General features: G+C 48.8%; 1 protein-coding gene across 6 annotated transcripts in view; it reads right to left on the minus strand.

Moving 5' to 3' along the window:
* The window catches only part of LOC146833883 (torsin-1A-interacting protein 1-like), a 426463-nt gene that overhangs the window by 186988 nt on the left and 215535 nt on the right, over positions 1 to 23940 (minus strand). For 2 of the 6 annotated variants that reach the window (XM_085601777.1, XM_085601773.1), the window contains one exon: positions 10359 to 10379. The exons of the other annotated variants lie outside the window; for them this stretch is intronic. In XM_085601777.1, coding sequence (XP_085457903.1) covers positions 10359 to 10379 — 21 coding nt within the window. The remainder of the gene's footprint in view (positions 1 to 10358; positions 10380 to 23940) is intronic. 6 annotated transcript variants of the gene reach the window in all.

Genomic DNA, 23940 nt, shown 5'->3' on the forward strand with positions numbered 1-23940 from the left:
TGCCTTGGCAGCTAAATAGGCCTGGTATAGACCCCAGAGGTTTTTGGGTCGGTTGCGGGGAGGTAATATCTCACTATAGTGTTGTGTTTGTGTACTGCCATACATCATGTCATGCGTCCAGCCCTTTTCAATGGGAGTGCAACCCTACGCCAAGCCATGAGGAGCCCCATATCTACTAGTCGTCTGATTCCCTTAGGCAAGTGTTTGGAATATCCCAATAAGGCGAGCATGAGGTCCGGTTCAAGTGTGGTGCCCGTGATTTCCGCCAGTTTCTTAAATATCAATGTCCAAAAGGTCGCGATACTAGGGCACAACCATGCCAAATGGTAAAAATCTGCAGGGTCCAGTCCACGCTGCTGAGTCACAGAAGCCATATCTGCAAAGCCACTCTGGAGTATAATACACCCTATTTAAAAATTTTAAGTGTATCAGCCTGTGACGCCCATTTAGTGAAATGTGTTTCGTGCTCTCACAACAAAACATCCAAGTGGGATCGTCAATAGCTTGGCCCAGGTCTGCCTGCCACGCCAGCCTAGCTTTGGTATAATGGTTGGCTCTGTAGCCCTGCGCTGTGTTATAAATCTTTGACACCATTCGTACTGACGACTCGGCCTTAATGACATGCGAGAGTGGAGCAACTTCTGGAGGCTCGTCCAGCTCTCTGTCTATGTGCGCTCTCAGGGCATGCCTTACCCTGTGGAAGTGGAAGTAGAATTGGGTCAATGGGGTGACCGTCATGTGTAGCGTCGTCCCACGATATCGCTTTACCCTCGACAAACAACTCACCTATAGTGTGGATATTTATGGCGTTAAGGGCCCTAATAACCCCTCCTCCTCTGCACGGGGGCAACCACTAACACCACTCCAGTGGAGTTTATGGGGAGTATAGGATGACGCCTGCCTGCAGTTTCAGTAGGTGATGCCAGGCATGCGTTGTCGCATTGATGGAGTCAAGGATGCCAGTCCTGCGATCAGAGGGCTTAAACAAAAGCGCTGGCAATGGGGCAGGAGCCGCCACTATGTCCTTGATGCGAAAATGCGGAGCGTCTGTGGGGCCGTGCATGCAGTGGTGCACGTGGGCTCCATGCGCCGCCCTGTAGTATAGTTCGAGATCTGGAGCTCCAAGTCCACCCAAACTGTAAGGTAGCCTGATAATTTCCCACGAGCGTGGCCAGTCGTACTATCAGGGCTGTCAGTAACCGAGAAAAGGACCTCGGGAGGACAATGGGGATATTATTGAATAAAAAAGAAAACGTGGGAGAACTACCATTTTCATGATCGAAACTCTACCAACTAGTGACATGTGCAAACGTATCCATCTGTCCACATTGTCTTCTAGTTTGGACACCGCCATCCCATAATTTTCTTTGAAGACTATCTCCGAATCAGTATGCACTCTGATGCCCAAGTATCGAACTGGCTCTGTCAATCAGCAAAGGGGGTAGTCCGGCGTGAACTGGACAGTCTCTGCGGTCAGCGGAAAAATGAGTGATTTATTCCAATTCACCTTGAGGCCAGGCCTGGTCCCAAAAAGAGGTACAAAAGGGGGTGGTGATGGACGGAGCATCAGAACCAATCCGGTCCAGGGAAGGCATGGCTTGGCAGTTCGGGCTGGACTGTTCCCATGAGGCGCAGGGTCAGACTGATTTGCATATGGCCATGTCTGAACTGGGGTGGCAGAGTGGGCTAAAGAACGGTGATGGATCAAACCCAGATCTGTTGACTTGGTGTGAGTGTTTGATTGGTTCTGATGCTCCGTCCATCACCACCCCCTTTTGTACCGCCTGGTCCCAAAAAGAATCACCTCACGCAGTACCCTCGAGAGATACTGGTCAGGATCTCGAACGTATAATAGTGCATCATCTGCATACGTGGATATAATCAGGTTATATGTCGAAAAACGTATACCCCTATGGCTATGATATTCCCGCATCGCACAGGCGAGAGGTTCAGCGACCAGGGCATACAACAATGGGGAGAGTGGACACCCCTGGCGTGTACCTCTAGTAATGCCGATAGGACCTGTAACCAAGTCTCCAATCTTAATCCTAGCTGTGGGGGCGTGGTAAAGCACTCCCACAATTTGTAGAAAGACACTCCCAAGCCCCATTCTCGTCAACACATGGGTCATGAACCTCCACTCCATGGAGTCAAACGCCTTTTCCATGTCGAGGAAGACAGCGACTGCCTGTGTGTCCCAACGGGTATGTTGTATAGCCCCAAATACAGTAATACAGTTCTTAAGGTATAAGTAAGATTCCTGCCGGGGACAAAGCCGGCTTGTTCTAGTGAAATCAGCAGCAGCAACAAAGGAGACGATCTGGTCGCTAAGACCTTTGCATACATTTTGGTATCCACATTGAGGAGTGACAGGGGGCGGTAAGAGGCGCAGGCGGATGGAGGTTTCTCTAGCTTAAGTATGGTGACAATTAGCGCTTCCCGCATTGATGGTGGCATTACGCCAGCTTCCATGATTTCCTCAAACAGTGTCTGTAAGTGCGGGACCACCAGTGCCCTGAACTCTTTGTAATATGAGACGGTGAGTCCATCCACCACTGGAGCACTATTAGATTTCATTCCAGCTAAAGCCGAAGTCATTTCATCTGCTTCTAGTGTGCGCATCAGGCACTCCCTGTGCCCATTTAACAGCCAGGGCAATTTAATATGGGTGAGATAGTCTAAGAAAGCTTCGTCATCACTTCCACCTTCAGCGCTGCATAGTGATGCACAATATTGCTTAAATCTGTTGTCTATGTCAAGTGGGTCAGTCAGGGGCTCCCCTTCCGCATCATGCAGAACCGTCACATGAGCCTTCTCCCTCCGAGTTTTAAACAGAGATGCCAGGACCGACCCCGGCCGGTCACCCTCCCCATATATGCAAGCAGTCACGTATTTACCCAAATTCAGCATCTGCTGTAGAGTGATATTCTTCCAGTGTGCTGTGCAATTCTTGTGTGACCCCAACATCCACCCCTGCTAGTAGTTGCTGTTCTAGGGTGGCCAGAGTGGCCTCCAAATCCGAAAGGAGGGTGCGGAGGACTCCAGAGTGCTTAGCCATGGTGATGCCACGGATGATTACCTTAAAGGCAACCCATACTGTGGAAAAAGAGCCAACCGACCCAATATTGATCTAAAAAAATGTCTCAATGGCCTCAGTCAGTTCCGCTTTGAAAACTGGGTCGACTAAGGAATACGGGGGGAAATCGCCAAGTAAAAAGAGGTATAACTGTCTGCGGAGTGTCAATGTCAATCTGAAGTGGGGCGTGATCCGAAAGCGTGCGAGGTAGAACTACGCAGTCACGCATATGTTTGAACAGATCTCTGGAAATAAACAAGTAGTCAATCCTAGTGTGGAGGTTGTGATCTGCTGAATAGTGTGTGAAACCGCCCGGACCCTGTGAACGTGTACGCCATACATCACATAAATCTAGTTGGGTAGCAGCAGTCAGAATGGCCCTAGCAGTGGCGGTTGGGCGTCTAGATGGACCTTCTGATCTGTCTAGGTAGGGGTCTAACACAGTTGAAATCTCCCTCCCAGAGTAGGGAACGCGTGCAGTAGCGGCTAATTCGATCTCATAAAGGTGGGGTTATCAAAGTTAGGGCCATTTACTATCACCAGTTCAAACCCTTTCCCGCGGCAGCACGATACCGCAAAGAGACTCTCGGGATCAGTCTCCAGTGCTTCCAAGTGAAGGTACGACCTGGGATTCACCCACGTTAGTACTCCCCGGGCATGAGAAGTGAACCCCACAGCATGCATGTTACCCCGCAACCCTTTGTGTTGCAACAGTGCACTATGGGGGGGTTGGGGGGGGGTGGCAAGTGTGACTCCTGCAAGAGAGCAATATCTACCCTGCTCCTAGTGAGAGAAGCCAGAACTTTCCGCAATTTCCTATGGTCATCGAGATCCCGGACATTCCAAGTTAAGATTTTTATTTTACAATTCTGAGAGTGCATCTAGGACATTTGCAAAAAGCATTGCGCGACACTGCCGCTGTGTAGAACCCAAGATAAAACATGTTTAAACAGCAAGTTGCATTGTAGCATGACCACTATATTGAAATACTTTAGAACATATGACTTCAGTCTCTGTGCAATCCCCCCCCCCCCCCCCCCCCCTTCACGGTGTGCCTTCCCAAACTGTGCACGCACAGGCTAAATCCCTCCCAGCCCACCCCAACCTTAACAAAATAAGATCTCCAGGTTTCCAAGACATGCCAGAATATCTGTAAACATTTCCAGTTAACCATCTACTCAACAAAAAGAGAGCACAACAACGTAGGAATCAAAAACAATACCCCAGTAGCGTGTTACGCATGTGTGCGGATGTGGCCAGCCTGGTAGGTTATCTGAACCTAACTTGGCTAAAGATACTCGCAACCGTCAGCCATCTGCAAAATAGGTGCATCATGAAATAGTACAACTGTGCCCTTCCCTGTACAGAACGTTTCTAGTATAAGTCGAGTCCCCACATGCGTAAAGAGCCAAAATACTCTATGTACATTTCCAGAGTCTAACACACCGCACATTAGTGACCAGCTGCAAGTGACAACCCTTTAACAGTCGCCGTGTCTGGTACCACAGACACAGACATTCAGCTCTCTCAACCACCCACACCAACGAATATCTTATCTGTGTAGCAAGCGGAATAATCGTTAGTCCTAGTGCTCCAGACTGCTCCCGGCCGCTCCCCCCGAAGAGCTCTGCGCAGAATCCCGCTGCCTTCCTCTGGACCATTCCTTCAGGGCCTTTTGCAGCATCTTGGGGTCTGTGAAAATCCGTGATGTGCCCTGACGAGACACGGAGTCTCGCTGGATACAGCATGGCGTAGTCCAAATTTTGGTCCCGTAGCTGGCGCTTCAGTGGAGCAAACTGTCGGCGGGTCTCTTGCGCCCGGATCGTGAAGTCCGGATATAGGGAAATAGCAGAGCCCTCGTACTGCAGAGACTGTTTCTCCCATGCGACTCGCAGCACCGCATCACGGTACCTGTAATTCAGCAGTTTTGCCCAGGTGAGGCGGAATGCACTGTCCCCTCCACCTGCAGGGCGCCTAAAATGGCCCCGTCCTGCCGTGTTGAGTCTGCTCAGTCCTCCACCGCTTCACAGTGCGGGCTGCAGCACGGGGGGGGGGGGGGGTCCCGCGAGCAGCTGGGAGCCCCCAGTCTCACCAAATGAACTGGTAGGCAACTAGCGCCAACAGCGACGCCCCACAGCCAGCTCCGGGACCACAGCCCCCTCAGAGAACGATGTTCGGTGCGGCGCAACAGGGGAGCTGGATTGTGGCCCACAACTCACGGGTCCGGAAAGGGCAGCCCCGCAGGCTCTAGGGCCGCTGATGTCTGGAACGCTCACCTCCGCCAGGCGCTTATGAGGGTGTCGAGGCGAGCCATCCTCGAACCGCCGCCTTCACGGAACTTCAGACCGGGGTTCGCAGCCTAGGGCAGGGTCCATGTATCTGTCTGCAAAGGCAGCACACGTTGGCGGTTGGGATGGGGCTTAAGCAGCTCACTTTGTTCGCGATGCAGTCCGGGACAGGTGGAAGCGAAGATCAAGGCAAGTAATCAACACAACTGCAGGATAAATGAAGGATATTGAGACGGCTCCACGGAGCTATCGGGCTAAGCAGCCATCTTAGGCAAGCTCCGCCCAGATTGAGATGTTAGCATTTCCTCATCATATGCAAAGAAATGCCTGTCTGAAGTGTTCAAAATCACTTTGGAGATGACCTTAAGCTTTCCAGTGTTAGTCAATAGGCAATTATGGTCCACTGTAGCCTTTCACTGTGCATGGTGGTAGAATGTGTCAAATGTGACAAGAGGTGCAAGTGGATCAGTAAACTGATGGTATTGGTGTCAGACTGGGCGAGGATGTGATCTCAGACTAGTACAAGTGAGTGCGATGTGATGGACAGAAACCAAACGGGAAGGTGTCAAATATGAGAAGAGATTCCACAGATAACTGTAGGTATTCAGCAAGTTTTAATATGGCCTTGGAAGTTAATGGAAGAACAACAATCGAGCATAATTTCTTGATTAGGTTTATCTTAAGAAAGGTTGTTTGAGACCTGTAGAAAGAGCGCTTCTTTCTTTTTATCATGTTTTTTTTTCAATTTTTCAGCAAGCAAGAAATCAACATCATCCATAATACAAAGACTCTACAAAGCCGGCATAGAGGGGACTGTGCTCAACGAACAAATTACTTACCTTTGGTAATGATAGATCTGTAAGAGACATATTTTGGTTATAGATTCCTTACGTTAGAATTATCCCCAGGCGTCAGACTGGATCCGGAGAACTTTTTTCATAGCAGTACCCCTGCATGTCGATAGGTGGCGTCGGTCGACTCCACGCTCGTTGTCGGTGTTGTGATCGCCGGAATGACATTGCGGTATCTACTTAGACGCCATTCTTGCGCGCTGACTTCCGGTCTTTACACGACATTCCACGACAGAGGCGCAGAGCCATGCAAGAAACTGACCACTGGTGCACAAAACTAGGGCAGTGAAAGGGAGTCCCAAACCCTAGAAGTCAGTTCGCAGAACGGGGAGGATGGGTGGGGCAGTAAGGAATCTATAACTAATATAGGTCTCTTACAGATATATCGTTACCGAAGGTAAGTAACTTGTTTATCTGAAAGAGACTATCAGTTATAGATTCCTTACCTTAGAATAGATACCCCAGCAATACCAAACCCGGAGGTGGGTCTGCGAACTAAGTTCACACGAGAAAGTCCGGGAGAACAGAACAGCCAAAGAAGCAGTCTCTCCAGACTTAGCTGATCAGGCAGTAGTGTTTTCTGAACGTGTGCAGGGATGCCCACGAGGCTGCCTGGCAAATGTCTGAGGGGGACTCCACATCCCAAAGCAGTAGAATCTGCCGTCGTCCTAGTGGAATGGGCGCGCAGTCCCACTGGGGAGAGGTTCATTCTTTGCCAAGGAATAACAGATTTTGATGCAAAGAACGACCCACCGAGAGATGGTCCGTTTTTGCAAGGCCCGACTTTTCTTGGCGCCCACTTAGCCAACAAAGAGCTGGTCATCCACCCAGAATTGCTTTGTGTGATCCAGATAGAAGGATAGCGCACATTTTGGATCCAGACGGTGGAGCCTCTTTTCCTCCTTTGAAGGATGCGGGGTGGGGAGAAGGTGGGCAAAGTGATGGTCTGTCCAATGTGGAAAGAGGTAACAACTTTGGGGAGAAAAGAAGGTCTAGTTCTAAGGACAACCTTGTCCGGATGAACAGCAAGTAAAGAAGGCTTAGAAGACAGAGCCTGAAGCTCCCTCAACCTGCGAGCAAAAGTGACCAGATTCAAGTCCCACTGGGGCATTACGAAAGGAATAGGAAAGAGATGAGTAATGCCGTTTAGAAATCTATTTACAATAGGGGACTTGGAAAGAGAATGCTGATCAGGAAGCCGAAGAAAGGCTGAAATGGCAGACAGCCCTTAAGGGTGCCCAAAGCAAAGCCCTGCTGGGCCAAAGAAAGAAGGAACAAAAACTTCAGAAAGAGGGGCAGAAAGGGGATCCACAGCCTTTTCTGTGCACCATGCCACAAATTTGTTCCATCTACAGGCGTATACCGATTTAGTGGAGGGCCGCATGGCCGCCAAGATTACATTACAGACTTCGGGAGGAAGGTCAAAAGCTGTTAACTGTCGCCGCTCAATCTCCACTGAAGGAGGTGGAGGCTGGACAGGTTCGGGTGGAGGACCATCCCCTGCTGCTGTGACAGAATATCCTCCAGAAGAGGCAGTCTGATCGGAGGATCGAGGGCCATGCGCAATAGCTCGGGATACCAGACTCTTCGTGCCCAATCTCGAGCCACAAGAATGACTTGGGCCTGGTCGCTCTAGATCTTCTTTAGTGGTATAGGCGAAAAGGCGTATAGAAGACTGTGAAAGTGCCCTCTTTCTGCATGGTTGACCCCACTTTTTGCTGATGTGCTTTGACTGAGTGTGCCGTGGGCTCCTGCTAACCAGGGGCCCATGTTCTTTCTCTAAAACTGCATTGAACCCTAAACCCAATTGGCATCTCTGGCCACAGGTCAGCCCCTGGTAAATGGCACCACAGGTAACCGGGCACTGTGACAAGAGAAGGCTGCAGCACTTATTGTGCCACCCTTAGAGGATAAGGGGGGGGGGGGAAGGTGCGGACGGACACGGACACCCCCCCCTTGGTGCCGAACAAAGTGAAGAGTCGACATGGCACACATCTCTGTGTGGCATGCCTACAACCCACTGCCCTGGCATAGATCAGTCACCCCTCCAGCTGGGTACACCTACAGTGTCCAAGTCCATTCTTAGACATTGTAAGTGCAGTGCTGCCATTAAGAGTATATGGTGCTGGGAGTTTGTCATTACGAACTCCACAGCCCCATAATGGCTACACTGAAAACTGAGAAGTTTGGTATCAAACTTCTCAGCACATTAAACCCACACTGATGCCAGTGTGGGATTTAATGAAAAATGCACAGAGAGGGCATCTTGGAGATGCCCTCTGAAAACTAACCTACCACTAGTGTCTAGGCTGAGAGGCTGCTTTCAGCTGCCACCACCAGACATGTTTCAGGACCCCTGGGTCGAGAGCCTACTGCTCTCTGGGGCCTGAAACAATGCACATCCTGGGACGAGGTGCCAAGCCTCCTCCCCCTGGATGGGCAGGGTTCACGAAGGGGAAGCTTCAAAGGCTTGCCACCTTTGTGAGCTTCCCCAGGCCACTTGCTGCTCTCAGCAACTGGTCCCCACTGGTTCTGACCCCCACTTTGAGCGGGAGAACCGGCAGGAAAAACAAGTGAGGAAGAGAGGTGTGCCCACCTCTGCCAACTCCAGCCCTCAGGTGGGGGAGGCGAGGTGAAGCACAACTCAGTCCACGCCATCTTGAAGATGGGGGGGGGAGGGGGGGGGGGACTCAGCCAACCAGGGACAGGCTCATGCCCCCTCCCACTGGGGGGTGGCATAGTAGGGGGTGTACCCACCCCAGGGAAGGGATCCATTGGTCCCTGCCTTTTACCCACCTGTAACGCCCCTAAATTTAGTATTTAGGGACACGCCTGAACCTTGCTTCCTCAGGCAAGAACCTGCAACAAGAAGAAGGACCGAACAGCTGTGCAGCAACTAACAAGAGGACAATGCTCACTGATATGGCCCTGGCCCTACCAGCCTGTCTCCACCTTGAACGTGCTCCTGCGAAATCCTGGTGTGTCCTGCAGCCAGCAACCTCGAAAACCCCAGAGGACCTACCTGCCTTCAACTACAAAGTCTGTCTTCCGTGAACACCGGATTTGTTCATCTGCAACCTCTGGCTCCGGCCGGACACCGCGGATCCGCCCCACTCTGCACCCGCCGTCCACTGCCCAAGCTCGAGTGGGCAAACACCACGAGGAGGTCACCCCAGCGATCCTGACCCAAGAACCAGCGACCCCTGACCTGCCTCCAGCCGACACCTGCAGCCTAAATCAAGAAGGTCCCCCAAACCACGACCAGGAGCTGCTAAGAAGAATCAGCCCCAAAACACACCCCTGCACCAGACGCCCCACGGCGGCGTGTGCCCAAACCGACAGGGCCCAACCAACCCCTAACTTCCTAACTTACCTCTCAAAGTGGTGGTCGCACCCAGAAGACCTTCGTCCCCGAGCCTGCAGTGCCTTTGCAAACCGGTGGTTCCCGATTGAAACCAATAGGGCGCCAGAAGTCAAAACAGCACTCTGCACCCGGCTGCCCTAGTGCCGCTGAGGGTGCACCTTTGGTGCTACTTTGTTTCCTCATTTGCCCTGAGCTAAAGTACAGGAGCTTTGCTGCCACAACCCTTGTGGCCTGTTTGCCAGCAGCCACCAACCGTAGGCCCCCATCCCCCATTGGATAACATTGGGCCTCAGCATTTTGTACCCGGCCGCCCTAGTGCCGCTGAGGGTGTAACAAAAGTGCAATCTTGACCCTGGGGGAACCCTTGTTCTATCCCCAGAAGCTCAACTCCAAAGACTGATTACTTACCTGGTAACCGTTAACTTCATTTCTCTCCATAGGAACCAAATCACTGTTTTTCTCTGAAAAATGTTCCAAGTGTGGAGTTGATTTGTATGGAAACCAGAAAAATAACAATCGAGCAAAACTGACTTTACTTACCTTTTCTCTAGGAAATGTCCCACTGTGATATGTATGCATATCATACGGAGGAGAAAAAGTAATCTAAAAAGTAATCTCAAAAGTAACATAAAAGTAACAACTCTAATTCTCATTGCAAAATCGATACAAAGTATATGTACAGCATTTCACTACCAGTAATTCAAATTGTAAGCATTTCAAAGTACATTTACAATTGCATTTCAAACTGTATACTTACTGCAAAGTATTTATCAACTTACCTGTTCCAGGCTTGCTTGGTTCTAGAATATAAAATAACAAAGAATATTTTTATACAAAAACAATTGGTCTGAAGTTCAGTTTGAGTGTGTGAATTCATTTGCTGACCGAGTGTGTACAACAAATGCTTAACACTGTCCTCTATTACTGTCTTACTGTTCGACCACATTACAACAATTAGAGAGTGAGGTTCTATCTAACTTTACCTCTGCTTACCTTTGAGGATTCACTGGACTCTGTGCACACTATACCTCTCTTTGGTATAGTATATACAGAGCCAGCTTCCTACAAAGACCGCAACTCCACTCGGTCTCAAAAATCACCGCCAAGCGAGTGCCGCCTTGGAAAGTCCAACGCGCAGAACTGCTGACATTGCGCGCTCTCTTCGGTGGCACATAGATCTAACCAAGGCTCTCCCCACTGCTGAAAGAGACCTTGCACCACCTCCGAGTGAAGACGCCATTCGTGATCCATTATGCACCTGCGGCTGAGTTCGGCCGCCCTGGCGTTCAGTGACCTGCCAGGTGTTGAACCATCAGTAATATGCCCTGATATTCCAGCCATGTCCAAAGGGGGAGAGCCTCTTGACATAGGGTCCACAACCCCACCCCGCCCTGTTTGTTGCAGTACCACATGGCAGTGGTGTTTTTCGTGAACACCTGCACTACTTTTCCCTAGACAGAGGCAAGGAATGCCTTCAGTGCAAGACGAATCATTCGAAGCTCCAGAAGGTTGATGTGGTGCGCAGACTCCGCCGGAGACCAGAGGCCTCTGATCTCCACCTCTCCCACATGGCGCCCCACCCCAGAAGGGATGCATTGCATCTGTTACCGCTGAACTCTGGTTGGGGAAGGAAGAGGGATCTGCCATTAACCCAATCCTGGTTGGTTAGCAACCACTGCAATAGGTGTGCAGTGCCCTCCGAAATCTGCACGCAATCTGAAAGATTACCCTGATGCTGTGCCCACTGGAACTTCAGGCCCCACTGCAGAGCCCGCATATGCCACCTGGCATGATCCACCAGCAGGATGCCGGAGGCCATGAGGCCCAGCAGCCTCAGGGTCATTCTGACCGAAACCCTGGTTAGAGACTGAAAGATTGGAATCATAGCCCGAATATACTGGACTCGCTGTTGGGAGGATACGCCTGAAACTGTGTTGTATCCAGAACCGCTCTGATGAAAATGAGCTTCTAAGGGGGAATCAGGTGTTACTTCAGCACGTTGATAGTGAACCCCAGCGAATGCAGGAGGTCCGCCGTAGTCTGGCGGTGGGAGACGACAGCCGGGGGCGAGCCCGCCTTCAACAGCCAGTCGCCGAGATAGTGGAAGACTGGAGCCCCTTATCTACGCAGATGAGCTGCAACCACCACCATCACTTTCGTGAACACCCGAGGGACGATGGTAAGGCCAAAGGTGAGCACAGTGAACTGAAAATGCTTGTGGCCTACTGTGAACCATAGGGAACGCCTGTGGGCCGCAGGACCGGGATGTGGAAATAGGTATCCTGCAAGTCCAACGCTACCATCCAGCCTCCCGAAAAAAGGTCCACTGCCCAAAAAGTCAGTGGACCTCAGCCAGGCATAGCGTTGCAGGGCTACAGACGTTTAAATCGTTCTGCCTAGCGAGTCTACGGTGTTCAGCCCACACCTTATGGTGAACTTTGTTGCATCTCTGCCCTCAGCGACTGCACGGGAGAGTGTGGCCCAGGCCTCCTCCGGACACTGGGGGGCACCTGCGCAACCGTGTCCCACATAGAGTGGGTGTAACGGCCCAAGAGACATGCAGTGTTCACCGACCGCAGTCCTAAGCTGGCGGAAGAAAACATCTTCCCAAGATGATCCAGCTTCTTGGATTCCCTATCTGGGGGAGCGGGCGGGTGGTGGCGTCGGGCAATCATCCTATCCACAGGAGCCCCTGTGCTGGGTTTGGACCAGGTGCCCAGAAGGATGTCAGTGAGGGCCTCATTGAACAGCAGCAGGGGCTCCGAAGAGGCCGCAGCCAGTTGAAGCACCTTGGTCAGGAAGTTGGTCCTGAGCGCCACCGTAGGAAGCTCAAGGTTCAAGGCTTCAGCTGCCCTATGCAACACCACTGCCTAGGATGCTCCCACCTCCGTAGCCACGGTAGGGGGAGAAAGCATACCAAGGTCTGGTGAGGTGTCTAGACCACTGGCATCACCCAACTCCTCTCTCCAGTGCAGTTCCCTCAACTAGTCAGCTAGAGGGTCAACAGACTCCTCCCAGTCCTCCTCTCCCTCTTCTGGCTGCCACTCATGGCGATAGGGAACGCCAGGATAGAACCATGATACAAAAGTACTGGCCGGCGTCTGATTCGGCGTCGGTCCGGCTCTGTGTTCAGGTAAGGGTGGAGGACGCGGTCGACGCCGGCTGGGGACACAACCGGCATCGGAGTGGGTGGAGGTGTCAGTGGATTCGACGCCGGAGGAGGTGTCGTAAGGTCGACAGGGGCCCTGCTGCGTCAGAGCCGCTGGGTTCGTAGGCCTACAACCCCCAGCCGAGTCTTCTGGGCCCAAAGGCGTGCCGGCGAAGTCGGGCTGCCTAACGTTCTAATGAAGGGCTTTGTAAAAACTACGAAGTTGGGCAGGGGTCTCTCCGGCTGTCGGAAAAGGAGGAAAGCTCAGAGCCGATTCCGCAGGCAGAGACGCAGGACGACCACCATCCACATCTCACGTCGTGGGAGAACGCGTATAGCGACTGTGCTTCTTCGCCTTCTTTTTGTGCTTCGACTTACCCGAATATGAAGACTTTGAAGAAGAGTGGTGGTGATGGCCACCTACCGACGCGTAGGGGTACTGCTACGAAAACATTTCTTCAGATCCAGTCTGACGCCTAGGGGTAATTCGAAGGTAGGGAATCTATAAATAGTCTTTCAGATTGGATCACATCCTACCTTCAAAACAGAACAAAAGTCATCCATATCCCCCCTTTCACATCAAAACATACTTCACAAAAAACAAGGGTCCCTCGAGGCTCTATCATCGGGTCCCTCGAGAATCTATCATCTCATTCATGCTTTTCAACATCTACATGAAGTCATTACCGGCACTGATCAATGAATTTCACCTGACATGCTATAGCTATGCAGATGACAAATACTCCTTTAACTGGAAAGCCCCAAAGACATTGGAAACTCAAATGTTCAGTTGCCTCAGAGCCGTTGATCAGTGGATGACATGGAGCCATCTCAGACTGAATGCTTCCAAAACGGAATACTCACATGTGGTGATTGTAAAAAAAAAAAAAAGAAATATGATCCATTCACTGCCTGGCGATCTGGAAACACCGCCTAAAGTTTCTAAGGAAGTAAGAAACCTCGGAATTACCATGGACTCCATGCTATCAATGAATGCCCAAGTGGACAAACTAGCAAGATCCAGCTTCATTACTATAAAAACTCTGGGATGCATCATCCCCCACCTGGGATTTCCACACAAGGTCCAAGCTACTATCTCTCTTGTTCTGTCTAAACTCTATTACACCAATAGCCTCTACCACGGATAATCTTTAATAACTATGAAAAGACTACAATGGATTCAGAACTCTGCTGCCAGACTACTCTTACATATTAAGCAACATGCCCACATTTCCCCTGCCTTGAAGACCCTACATTGGTTATTCTGCTGCCAGACTACTCATGCATATAAAGCCACAAGCTCACATTTTCCCTGCCCTTAAGGCCCCACATTGGTTACCGGTTGCCATAAGATCCTCATTCAAGCTGCTTTGTATCACCAACAAAGTTATACATGGAACAGGGCCGCTCTTCATCAGGAATAAAATCAGCAACTACATTGAAAAAAGGAACCTCCGCTCTAGATTGGCACCTCGCCTCAAAATCCCACCATACAAGAATAACAAGCATTTGCAATGCAATAGGTTTTACATTTACGCGACTTTAAGCTATTGATCTTGCAAATGACAATGCCTTTTATTTTTGTTTTTAAAACATAAATGAAAGGCATGTAATTTACAATACTAATAGCTTAAACTCACGTAAATGCGAGACCTATTGCATTGCAAATGCTTGTTTACCTAGTTCTTTTATTAACTGCTGAGGTGGTTCCTATATTACCAGTACTTTTATTACCAGTATTAATCCGCGAGACGCACGCAGGGGTCAAGTACCGCACAGGTCTTTCTGGCGTCTGGCAGTAGTGACTGCGATCTACGCGGCAGATCTTGTCTCTAGGGGTCCAAGTGACAACTTTCACATCTCCTTTTCAAGTCACTTCATCCCTAAAGAGTCGCTCAAGCCCTCCCTGGGAGACTCCTCCCCCCACCCCCCACTACACTTCCACCAGGTCTGTTGTGCAGATTTACCGTCTCCAGGCAAGATGTCTGTCTACGCAGAACTACTGCCCCCTCCCCTCCACAAGGCCCCACTGACAGGAGGTGCGAAAGGGCAGCCAGAGGCCGAGAAAAAAAACAGGAACAGAAAGAAACAAGGTCTACCAGTCTGGCTTGTTTTAGACATATGGCCATTATTGCGTTATATGTATGGATGCAATAACATGCAACTCTCAGAGGCACCCACGTACTGCTCCGGTGGTGAGATTTGTGAAGCACAGGAGTTTAGTTTGCATACTGAAAGCCACCCAGTCAAGCACATAAGCCACGCCACTTGGAAAGAATTCCTAGTTATGCCTCTTTAGTCACTCCCCACCTTTTCATCCCACTTAAAGCACCTCACATGCACCACAGCCAGTCCTGCACACACACACACTCCAACTACCCCTGTGTCTCTCTCGATTGCCCCACAGCATCTCTCACATACACTAGCAAGCCTTATATCTCTCACATGCACAGAACACCTTTTCTCACAAACACACGTTAACTTTCCCTTTATATCCCACATACACACATGTTCACTTCATTAGGTAATTCCAGTCCCATAACATTTGTACTCTTTTGGAAGCCAGCTCGCCCACTCCCTCTCATGCAAACCCACTCACTCTTTGCACACATACACACCGATTTGTCGTGCCATGATCTTTGTACAAATCCACTCACTGCCTCCCTCTCTCCCACATCTCCGACACACTCTACCTCTTGGCATTGAAGACCCTGACATTCCAATTAGCAGGGTTTCCTTATTAACACAGCCCTACAACTACGCACTAGTCGTTTATCAAGGGCCATTACAAGCTCAGATTCTGGCTGTCCTGGAACTACACTCGGGTTCGTGGTTTTAAATACTGCCTGCCCGCAGTGAACTCTCAGATGAGTGGGCACTGTTCCTCTAGCCACAACAAACATCCGCTCACTCTTCTTGTGACGCTTGCTTGTTGAAGATGCTGCTGTAGCCGCCATCTGCACTGGCGCGCGACGCCGATCGATGCAATAGGCTCATCCCAGGGACCAGCAGCGCAAGCTCCCCTCGCACTCAATGGAGGGACACAACTGCAGCAACAGAGAGTAAGCAACGGCGGGAAAGCAGAACTAGAAAATACCCTCACACACAGAGCAGGGGCTTACACAGGCGCAGCAGTGGAACCACCACTCACACACAAAGGATAGGGACATGTTGGGCGCAAGCAGGGAAAACGCCCCTCACGCAAACAGGAACAGTGAAGGAAGAGTTGGCAGCAGTGAAAACATCCTTCACACAAACAAAAATAAGGAAAGAGTTAGTCACAGTGAAAATGCTCCTCACACAAACAGAATAGAGAAATAAGGGGTACCAGCACTGAAAAACCTGCTTAAACAAACAGAATAGGGAAGGAAGAGCGAGTTAAAAGCAGTGACAAACCCCTTCACGCAAACGGAATATGGAAGGAAGAGTTAACAGCAGTGAAACTGCCCATCACACAAACAGGAACAGGGAAGGAAGAAGAGTCGGCAGCAGTGAAAACACCCCTTACACAAACAACAATAAGGAAAGATGAGATGAGCAACAGTGAAAACTACATTAAAGAAAGAGTTACCGTCACTGAAAATGCACCTTACACAATAGGGACTGAAGAGTTACCAGCAGTGAAAACGTACCTCACACAAACAGAAGGGCCGTGGGAGCTCAGTAACGTACGCACTTACTGCAACAAACATCTTCTCTTTATAGAGCCATGTGTTTCTAATTTGAAACACATGGTTCCATAAAGATAAGAAAGTGCTTTGCGAGAGCAGCAGAGCAGGCGACCCAGTTGGATCGGAGGCGAAAGGGCGTCCACAAAAAAACCCTCTTTTCCAATGGCAGGCCACCGTTTAGCATAAACGGTGACGCAAGCCAATGGAAATGAGGGGCGGGACTTAAAGCCCTTTTCTGAAATCCATCTCACAATTTCTCGCAAGCGAGCAGCGCATGCGCTGCAACGCGGGCGAGCCCTAAAAACATAGGTGGCACATCCTTCTATGTTCAAGCAGCTTAACTATGGAACGCTCTACCCCCAAACATAGGATCCATGGATAACGAATAGTTTCTTACCTGTCGGTGTAGTTTTACAGCTTGAAGAATTTTCTGGATTCACATGCTGTGCATTATTCCGCCATCTAGTGTTTGGGTCCGGAATTGTAGTATTTCTTCTCTTTTTTATTGTTCGTGGTGGTGGTGGTCGACGTCGACGTACCACCATTTGGTGTCCTTCTGTGACGTCGACGTGCTTCCTCTGGAAGCTCCCACCTTTGGTCGCCATCTTCCGATTCTTTTTGTTTTTCTTCTCCTTATTGTTCTCTTCCTTGGCAGAGGAGGGTGGATTTGCTAGTGAATCCAGAAAATTCTTCAAGCTGCAAAACTACACCGACAGGTAAGAAACTATTCGTTTTGCAGCGTGAATCTTTTCTGGATTCACATGCTGTGCATAGACTTTGTAGCAGTTTGCTAGTGTTGTGGTGGCTGGGTGGGAGATGAACTTTGATTTGTAAATAGATGCTGTAAGACTTTGTCCGACTTGTGCTTCTTTTTTTGGTCATTTGAATGTCCACACAGTAATGCTTTGTGAATGTGTGTACTGAAGACCATATTGCAGCCATGCAGATGTCTTGAATTGGCCTGTTAGCTAGAAATGCAATAGTTGCCCCTTTCTTTCTTGTTGAGTCTGCCCGTGGCGCACCTTGTAAAGTTTGTCCTGCTTGCCTGTGTCATAATTGTATGGCTTGCGCTATCCTTCTTGCAATTGTGTTTTTGGTTACTGGCCTTCCCAGAAAACGTTTTGCAGAATATACAAATAACGGTCTTGTTTTTCTGTATTCCTTAGTTCTTTAAATATAATACATACCTAGTCTTCTTGTGTTAAGTGTGTGCAAAGCTCTTTCCACTTTGGACTTTGAAAGAAACTTGATATCTGAATACTCAGATTTATGTGAAATTTTGATACCACATTTGGTATGAATTGAGGATCTGTCCTCATGACGATCCTATTGCTATGTATTTGGAAGCAGGGTTCCTATAGTGTAAGTGCCTGCAGTTCGCTAACTTTACGTAGGGATGTTTTATTTATTTTATTTGAAGGTTTTATATAGTGCGAACAAGACCCTTGCGAGTATCAGAGCGCTTTACAAGTAACATGTAGAAAACAAGGAGTAACCATAGCAAACAAAGAAATAAGTGAGTCCAAATGTACAATAATCATAAAAGTAATAAAGCAGCTAACAATAGCAGAGAGAAGAGAGAATGGAACATAAAAACAGAACTGGGAGAACAAAAATACAGACATAAGTCAGTAAATTCACGCGAATTTCACCATGAGGATCACTTTCACTTCTTTTTTGAAGGAGGCAGAGGAGACGTTAATTCTTGTTTCAATGGGCAATGCGTTCCAGATCCTAGTAGCCATACCAGAAAAGGATCGGTTGTAGGTTTTTTTCTTGGCAAATCGTTGTGGTTTCAGAAGAAGAGTCTTGGCACTCCTCGAGGTTCTGAAGCCGGCTGAGAGCACCAGTTTCTGAGCTAGGTAGTGCGGGGAGTTATGGTGAAGGGCCTTGTGTGTCATGCACGCGATTTTCGGATGAATTCTTGCTTCAAACGGTAGCCAGTTGAGGGCTCTCAGGACTGGGGAGATGTGAGAGGTTCTCTTAGAGCCCGTGATGAGTCTCGCAGTGAGTTGATGGCGGCTCTTAGCGGGGCTGTCGACGACCTTGGGAGGCAGCATAAGGTTACCACCCCATATTCCACTCTAGGGATTACTAGGGCTTGAACTGCTTGTTTGAAATCGAAGGATGGCAGAAAGGGTTTCAGTTTTCGCAGTGTCTTCATGAGGAAGTTAGCTCCTTTTGTGGAAGTGCTGATATGCTTCTGCATTTTTAGGTTGCTGTCCAAAGTTACACCTAGCGATTTCTCAACAATGAGAGGTTGTCCTTTGAGAGCAGTTAAGTGCTTCAGCCAGTCCAGGATAGAGGGTGTTTTGTTAGGGGGGAGCGATAAGGAGGAATTTCGTTTTGAGGGAGTTTAGTTTGAGGTGGTTTTCGGCCAGCCATGTTTGGGTTTTTTGTAGAGTGGTGTTGAGCGATTTGATGTCTTCAAGTGAGTTGATCTTAATGTAGATTTGGGTGACGTCTGCATACATATGGAAGTGAATCTTTGCGAGGCTGAGAAGTTCGGTGAGAGGTTCCATGAAAAGGTTGAAGAAGGTGGGTGAGAGGGAGGAGCCTGGCGGAACGCCTACTGTGACTGGCATGGAGTTGGATAGGGATTGACTGACCTTGAATCTTTGGGATCTATTTTGGAGGAAAGAGGCGAACCAGTTAAATACAGCTCCAGACAGTCCCATTCTGTGTTTCAGGAGTTCTAGCAAGTTGCTGTGTTTGACTGTGTCAAATGCGGAGGACAGGTGAATTAGGATTAGTAAACATGCTTCGTTTTGATCCAGGATTTTTAGAGCGTCGTCAATTACATGTGTCATGGCAGATTTGGTACTGTGACCTGCTCGGAAGCCTGATTGAAATTGATTAAGCAGGTTGAATTGGTCAATGCGACTGTTCAGCTGCACGTTAACACATTTTTCCAGGAGTTTGGCTAGCATAGGTATGTTAGAGATCGGACGATAGTTATTTAGATCCAAGGGGTCAGCTGTAGTTTTCTTCAGGATAGGAGATACCTGACCTGTTTTCAGGATGTCTGGAATGGATCCTTGAAGGAGGGAGGAATTTATGATCTTGGTCCAGAGGGGTAGTAGCAGAGGAATGAAGTCTTTTAAGTAGTTGGCCGGGAGCGGGTCTGTGAAATGGTTGGAAGGTTTCAGAGTAGTTAGCGTCTTTAATATGGATTCTTCACTGTAAGTGTAGAAGTGGGACCAGGTTGAGTTGTTTGAGGTTGGATTTTGGGAGGTCATTAGCATGGGCACCTGCAAGGGGAGGTGATGGGCTCTTTAGCATGTCTGAGAGCGATAAGAGGTCATTGAGGAGGTCTGATTTAATGGATTCTGTTTTGGAAGCGAAGGAGGCAAATTCTTCACAATTGGGTAGAGTGACTGGGATGGCCTTCGGGAGCATGGGTGCGTTCTTGGTTTGAGCTTTGAGAAGATCGAATAACTTTTTGGGGCGGTTCTTGGTTTGGTCTAGTTGAGTCCTGAAGAAGTCGGTTTTAGATTTTCTGATCTTTCTAAAGTAGGAGTTTCTGGAGGTTCTTAGTAGCTTGAGGTGGTCAGCTGAGGGTGGGGCTCTCCAGCGTTGTTCAATTACTCTAAGAGAGTGTCTGTCTTCATTTAGCCGTCCATCATACCAAGGATTTGAGACTTTTGTGGACGTTATTTTCAGTTGAAGTGGGGCTATTTTGTCCAGTAGGTTGTTCATGGAGTGAAAGTAGTAGTTGGTCAGTCCCTGGACATCGGCTAGTTCTTCCGGGGGATATAGTAGGTTTGAATTAGATGATGCTAGAAGGTCAGAGCCAACGTTTTTCAGGTCTCTTTTCCAAATTTTAGTTCTCAGAGGTTGTGTTGAAAGACGTTTAACCGTTTTTAAGACTTGGAATGTAATGACATGATGGTCAGACCAGTCACAGGGGAGGATCGAGTCAAGTTGTGTGGAGTCCACCTTGGAGATTACTAGGTCAAGAATCGCTCCTTTGTCGTGAGTTGGACTGTTGCATATTTGGTTAAGATTAAGGTCAGAGAGGAAAGCTTTGAGGCCGTTTATCCCTGGGTCGTTCTGGTCATCCCAGTGAAGGTTGAAGACCCCCAGGAATATTTGTTTATTTTGTTGGCTGTCGTTTGAAGCTAGAATATCCATGAGGTGTTCTATGAATGTGAGGTTATCTCCAGGAGGGTGGTAGAAAGAGTGTAAAGAACATATTTGTTTGTTATTACGGACTATGTTTAAGCAGAGGTATTCACATGAGGATAAGGCGGGGGCCATGGTGTTGGTCACTGTTAGGCTGTTCTGATGTATGCAGGCTATCCCACCGCCTGGCCTATCCGTTCTGTCTAGTCTGGTGATGCCATAGTTAGGGGGAAGCAAAATGTCCATGATGGGAGTAGATGCTTCATTTAGCCATGTTTCCGGATTAGAATGTCTGGTTCGTTAGTGACTACTAGATCAGCTATATTGGCAGCATGTCTAGATGCTGATCTGCAATTTAGGAGAATGCAATTTAGCCGCGACTTATTGGATACTGTGGTAGGTTAGATTGTGAGGGGGATTCTAGTGAGGTTATTTTCCACTATGCCTCTGGAGTTGTGTCTAGTGGCACTGCATGTGTTTATCGGGATAGATAGTATTCGGGAGTCTGTGAGTTAGTTAGGCTGCACAGTGTTATGTGTAGGGTGAGATGGCTCGTAAGAACGAAGGAGGGTCTCCAATTCTTTAGCAGATAGAGGGTTTCTCATCCTGATTGGGCGGGATATGGCATTAAGGTGAGGAAGTGTGCTCCAACGTGGGGGCCCCAGATCCTGGGAGTTAGCAGGAAGATGTTGGGGGCGACGCGAGTGCTTGGAGTGCGGAAGAGATCTGTATTCCTGTTTAGTGTGTGTGAGCTTGGGTTTCTGTAAAATAATATCATGTAGGGTTTGGATGTAAATTTTGACTTGCTGAAGGGTTGATAATATCAAGTCAAGTCTAAGGTCAGGCGTGAGAGTGTCCTTATTGGATGGCTGGACTGTGGGAGTTGGCTGAGTAGTTGTATCTTTGGTGTCGTTTAAGGGGGGGGGGGGGGGGGTCTTGGTCCAGATCAATACGAGGAACTCTTTGTGTGTGTGTGTGTCAATGGAGGGGGGGGCGTGAGGAGGTAGGAAGGGGGGGGGGCTGAGATTCGGCTAGGTCAGGATCAGTGATGGTATAGGTGAGGAGAGGAGGGGCAGTGGGGCTGAAGGGCTGATGAGAGGTGGTGGTTATATGTGGAGTTAGAGCCGAGTGAGTTGTGTAGATGTTGGGGGAGGAGTAGGAAAAGGGGAGATGAGTGGTTTTGAGAGGATGGTTGAAGGCAAGGCTAAGAGGGGAGATAGGGATGCTGGGGGTAATGGAGCGGGGGGGGGGGAGGTTGAGTGGACTAGCAAGGTGAGGGGGGGATAGTGAGTGTATTGGTGGTGTTAAGGTGTGAGGCGGTTATTATGTGGTGTGGGATGTTGGCAGGGGTGTCGTTAAGGTTTATAGTTAGTGTTGGAGCAGATGGGGGCAGCTGGGAATCCTGATTTACTACGAGATCAGGTTGGGAGTTGATAATTTCAGCGCGGTTGGCTGGGGAGGAAGGGTGAGTAATAGAGACTCTTTCCTTGATGAGTGGAAAGATGTGGTCTATCAGGTTTAGGTTGGATCGCAGGCTTTGGGACCGTCGCTTTTGCTCTGCGGGTACCGGGAGGGGGGCCAGATGGGGGCGGGTGTCCCAGTCTCCAGAGTGCTCCTGAGCCTGAAGACGACTCGGATGAGCATGCCAACCGAGAGTGGCTCGCGCTCAGAGGGCAGCGCTCTGCAACGTACCTTCTTGTCTTGGGGAAATCTGGGTTCTGCTGTGATTTCGCTTGATTGTAGAACTCCTCTGCATCAACAGGGAAGGCGTCCCTATTACCGGTGTGCTCTGGAGCAGCTAATTGAATCGCTCCGATAGTTGGGCTCCATAGGCAGCGGGGGGGGGGGGGATAATGCAGGGATAAGCAAAGTGATCCCCAAGCTAGCGGAGCTCTCCTAGTGAGCTCCTCTCCCGTCAGCCAGCAAATGTTTTTTTGCCACTAAAAAGGCAGTTTTTAGCATGAGCATTTGTGACGTTGCTTTGTGTAGTGGTTTGAATGGTGCTTTCATCATTTGCGCTAGAACTATGTTTAGATTCCATGTTGGTGCTGGTACCATTTTTGGTGGTGCAATTCTTTTTGCTCCTTCAAGGAACCGTTTGACCAAAAGTGAAGAAACTCTTTCCAGTTTCAGCTCTTGTATACGCTACAATTGCTGCCAAGTGTACTTTTAGTGAAGTAAAACATAACTTACTTTCTAGTAAATGTGTCAAATATTTTAGCACAGTTCTTTCTTTTGTAATCTTTCTTGAAAGACGTTTTTAAGGCACCATTGTTTGTATCTTTTCCATTTTGCTGTATAACATTTCTTGCTGTTGGTTCCCTAGCTTCTCTCAGGACAGCCATTGTGCTTTCCGGGGTGTTGCAAATAGGTCTAATTGTGGTGTCCCCTGTTTCGTGAAAATCTTTTTTCACTTCTGTTTGATTTAGTTCCCACTCGTAGGATGATGTTGTTTGTCTGCCCAGTCTGTCTGCTTCTATATTGTCTTTTCCTGGTAGGTGTACTGCTATAATGTCTATTCCCCTTGGGATTGACCATCTCCAAATTTCTTGGGCTAGCGTTGAGTGCTACAGACTGAGTCCCTCCTTGTTTATGTAAAACATTGTTGTTGTGTTGTCTGTATCAACACCCTTTTCCTGTAGAGCTCTTTCTGAAAGGATGTTAAGAATTCAGTTTTTAGCTCCAAGATATTGATGTGTTTCACTGCATCCTGCTGTGTCCACAATTCCCTTAATTATAGGCTGTTCATGTGTGCTCCCCATCCTATTAGGGACGCATTTGTTGTTATGGTCACTGTTGGAGTTGGTGGTGTGAAAAGTCTCCCCTGTGCCCCCCTTTCTTGTGTTCCATCATGCCATCTCTTGATGAACCTTGTTACAACCACTAGATCCTCCCAACTCCCTGTTGCCTGCGACCACGGTGTCTGGAGCCATTCTTGAAATGGTCTCATGTGTAGACAAATGTTGGGAATTAAATTAATGTATGAGGCCATCATTCCTAGTAATTTCCCGTCAGTCCTCACTGTCAGATGATGCCCCCTCTGGTATTGAGGAGTCTCCTTCAATAGGGCTGATCTCCTCTTCTCGCTTGGGAATGCTTTTGCTAACACTATTTCTGCGCCTAAGAACACCTTTATGAGTTCTGGTTCTATTGATGATTTTTCCCAATGTATGGAGAAACCCAGCTGAACTAGTGTCTCTATCACTTGTTATATATGCTGTTTACATAGACTAAGAGTTTGCTCTTACTAACCAATCGTCCAAGAAGGGGTAAACATGAATCCCCTGCCTTCTGAGATGTGCTGCTACTGCTGCTAGGCACTTTGTAAACACTCTTGGTGCGGATTTTAGTCCGAAAGTGAGTAATTTTAATTGGTAGTGTTTTTTGTCTACTACAAATCTTAACAGCCGCTTGTGT

The sequence above is a fragment of the Triturus cristatus genome, chromosome 4_2, assembly GCF_964204655.1.
Source record: "Triturus cristatus chromosome 4_2, aTriCri1.1, whole genome shotgun sequence".
Classification (NCBI taxonomy): domain Eukaryota; kingdom Metazoa; phylum Chordata; class Amphibia; order Caudata; family Salamandridae; genus Triturus; species Triturus cristatus.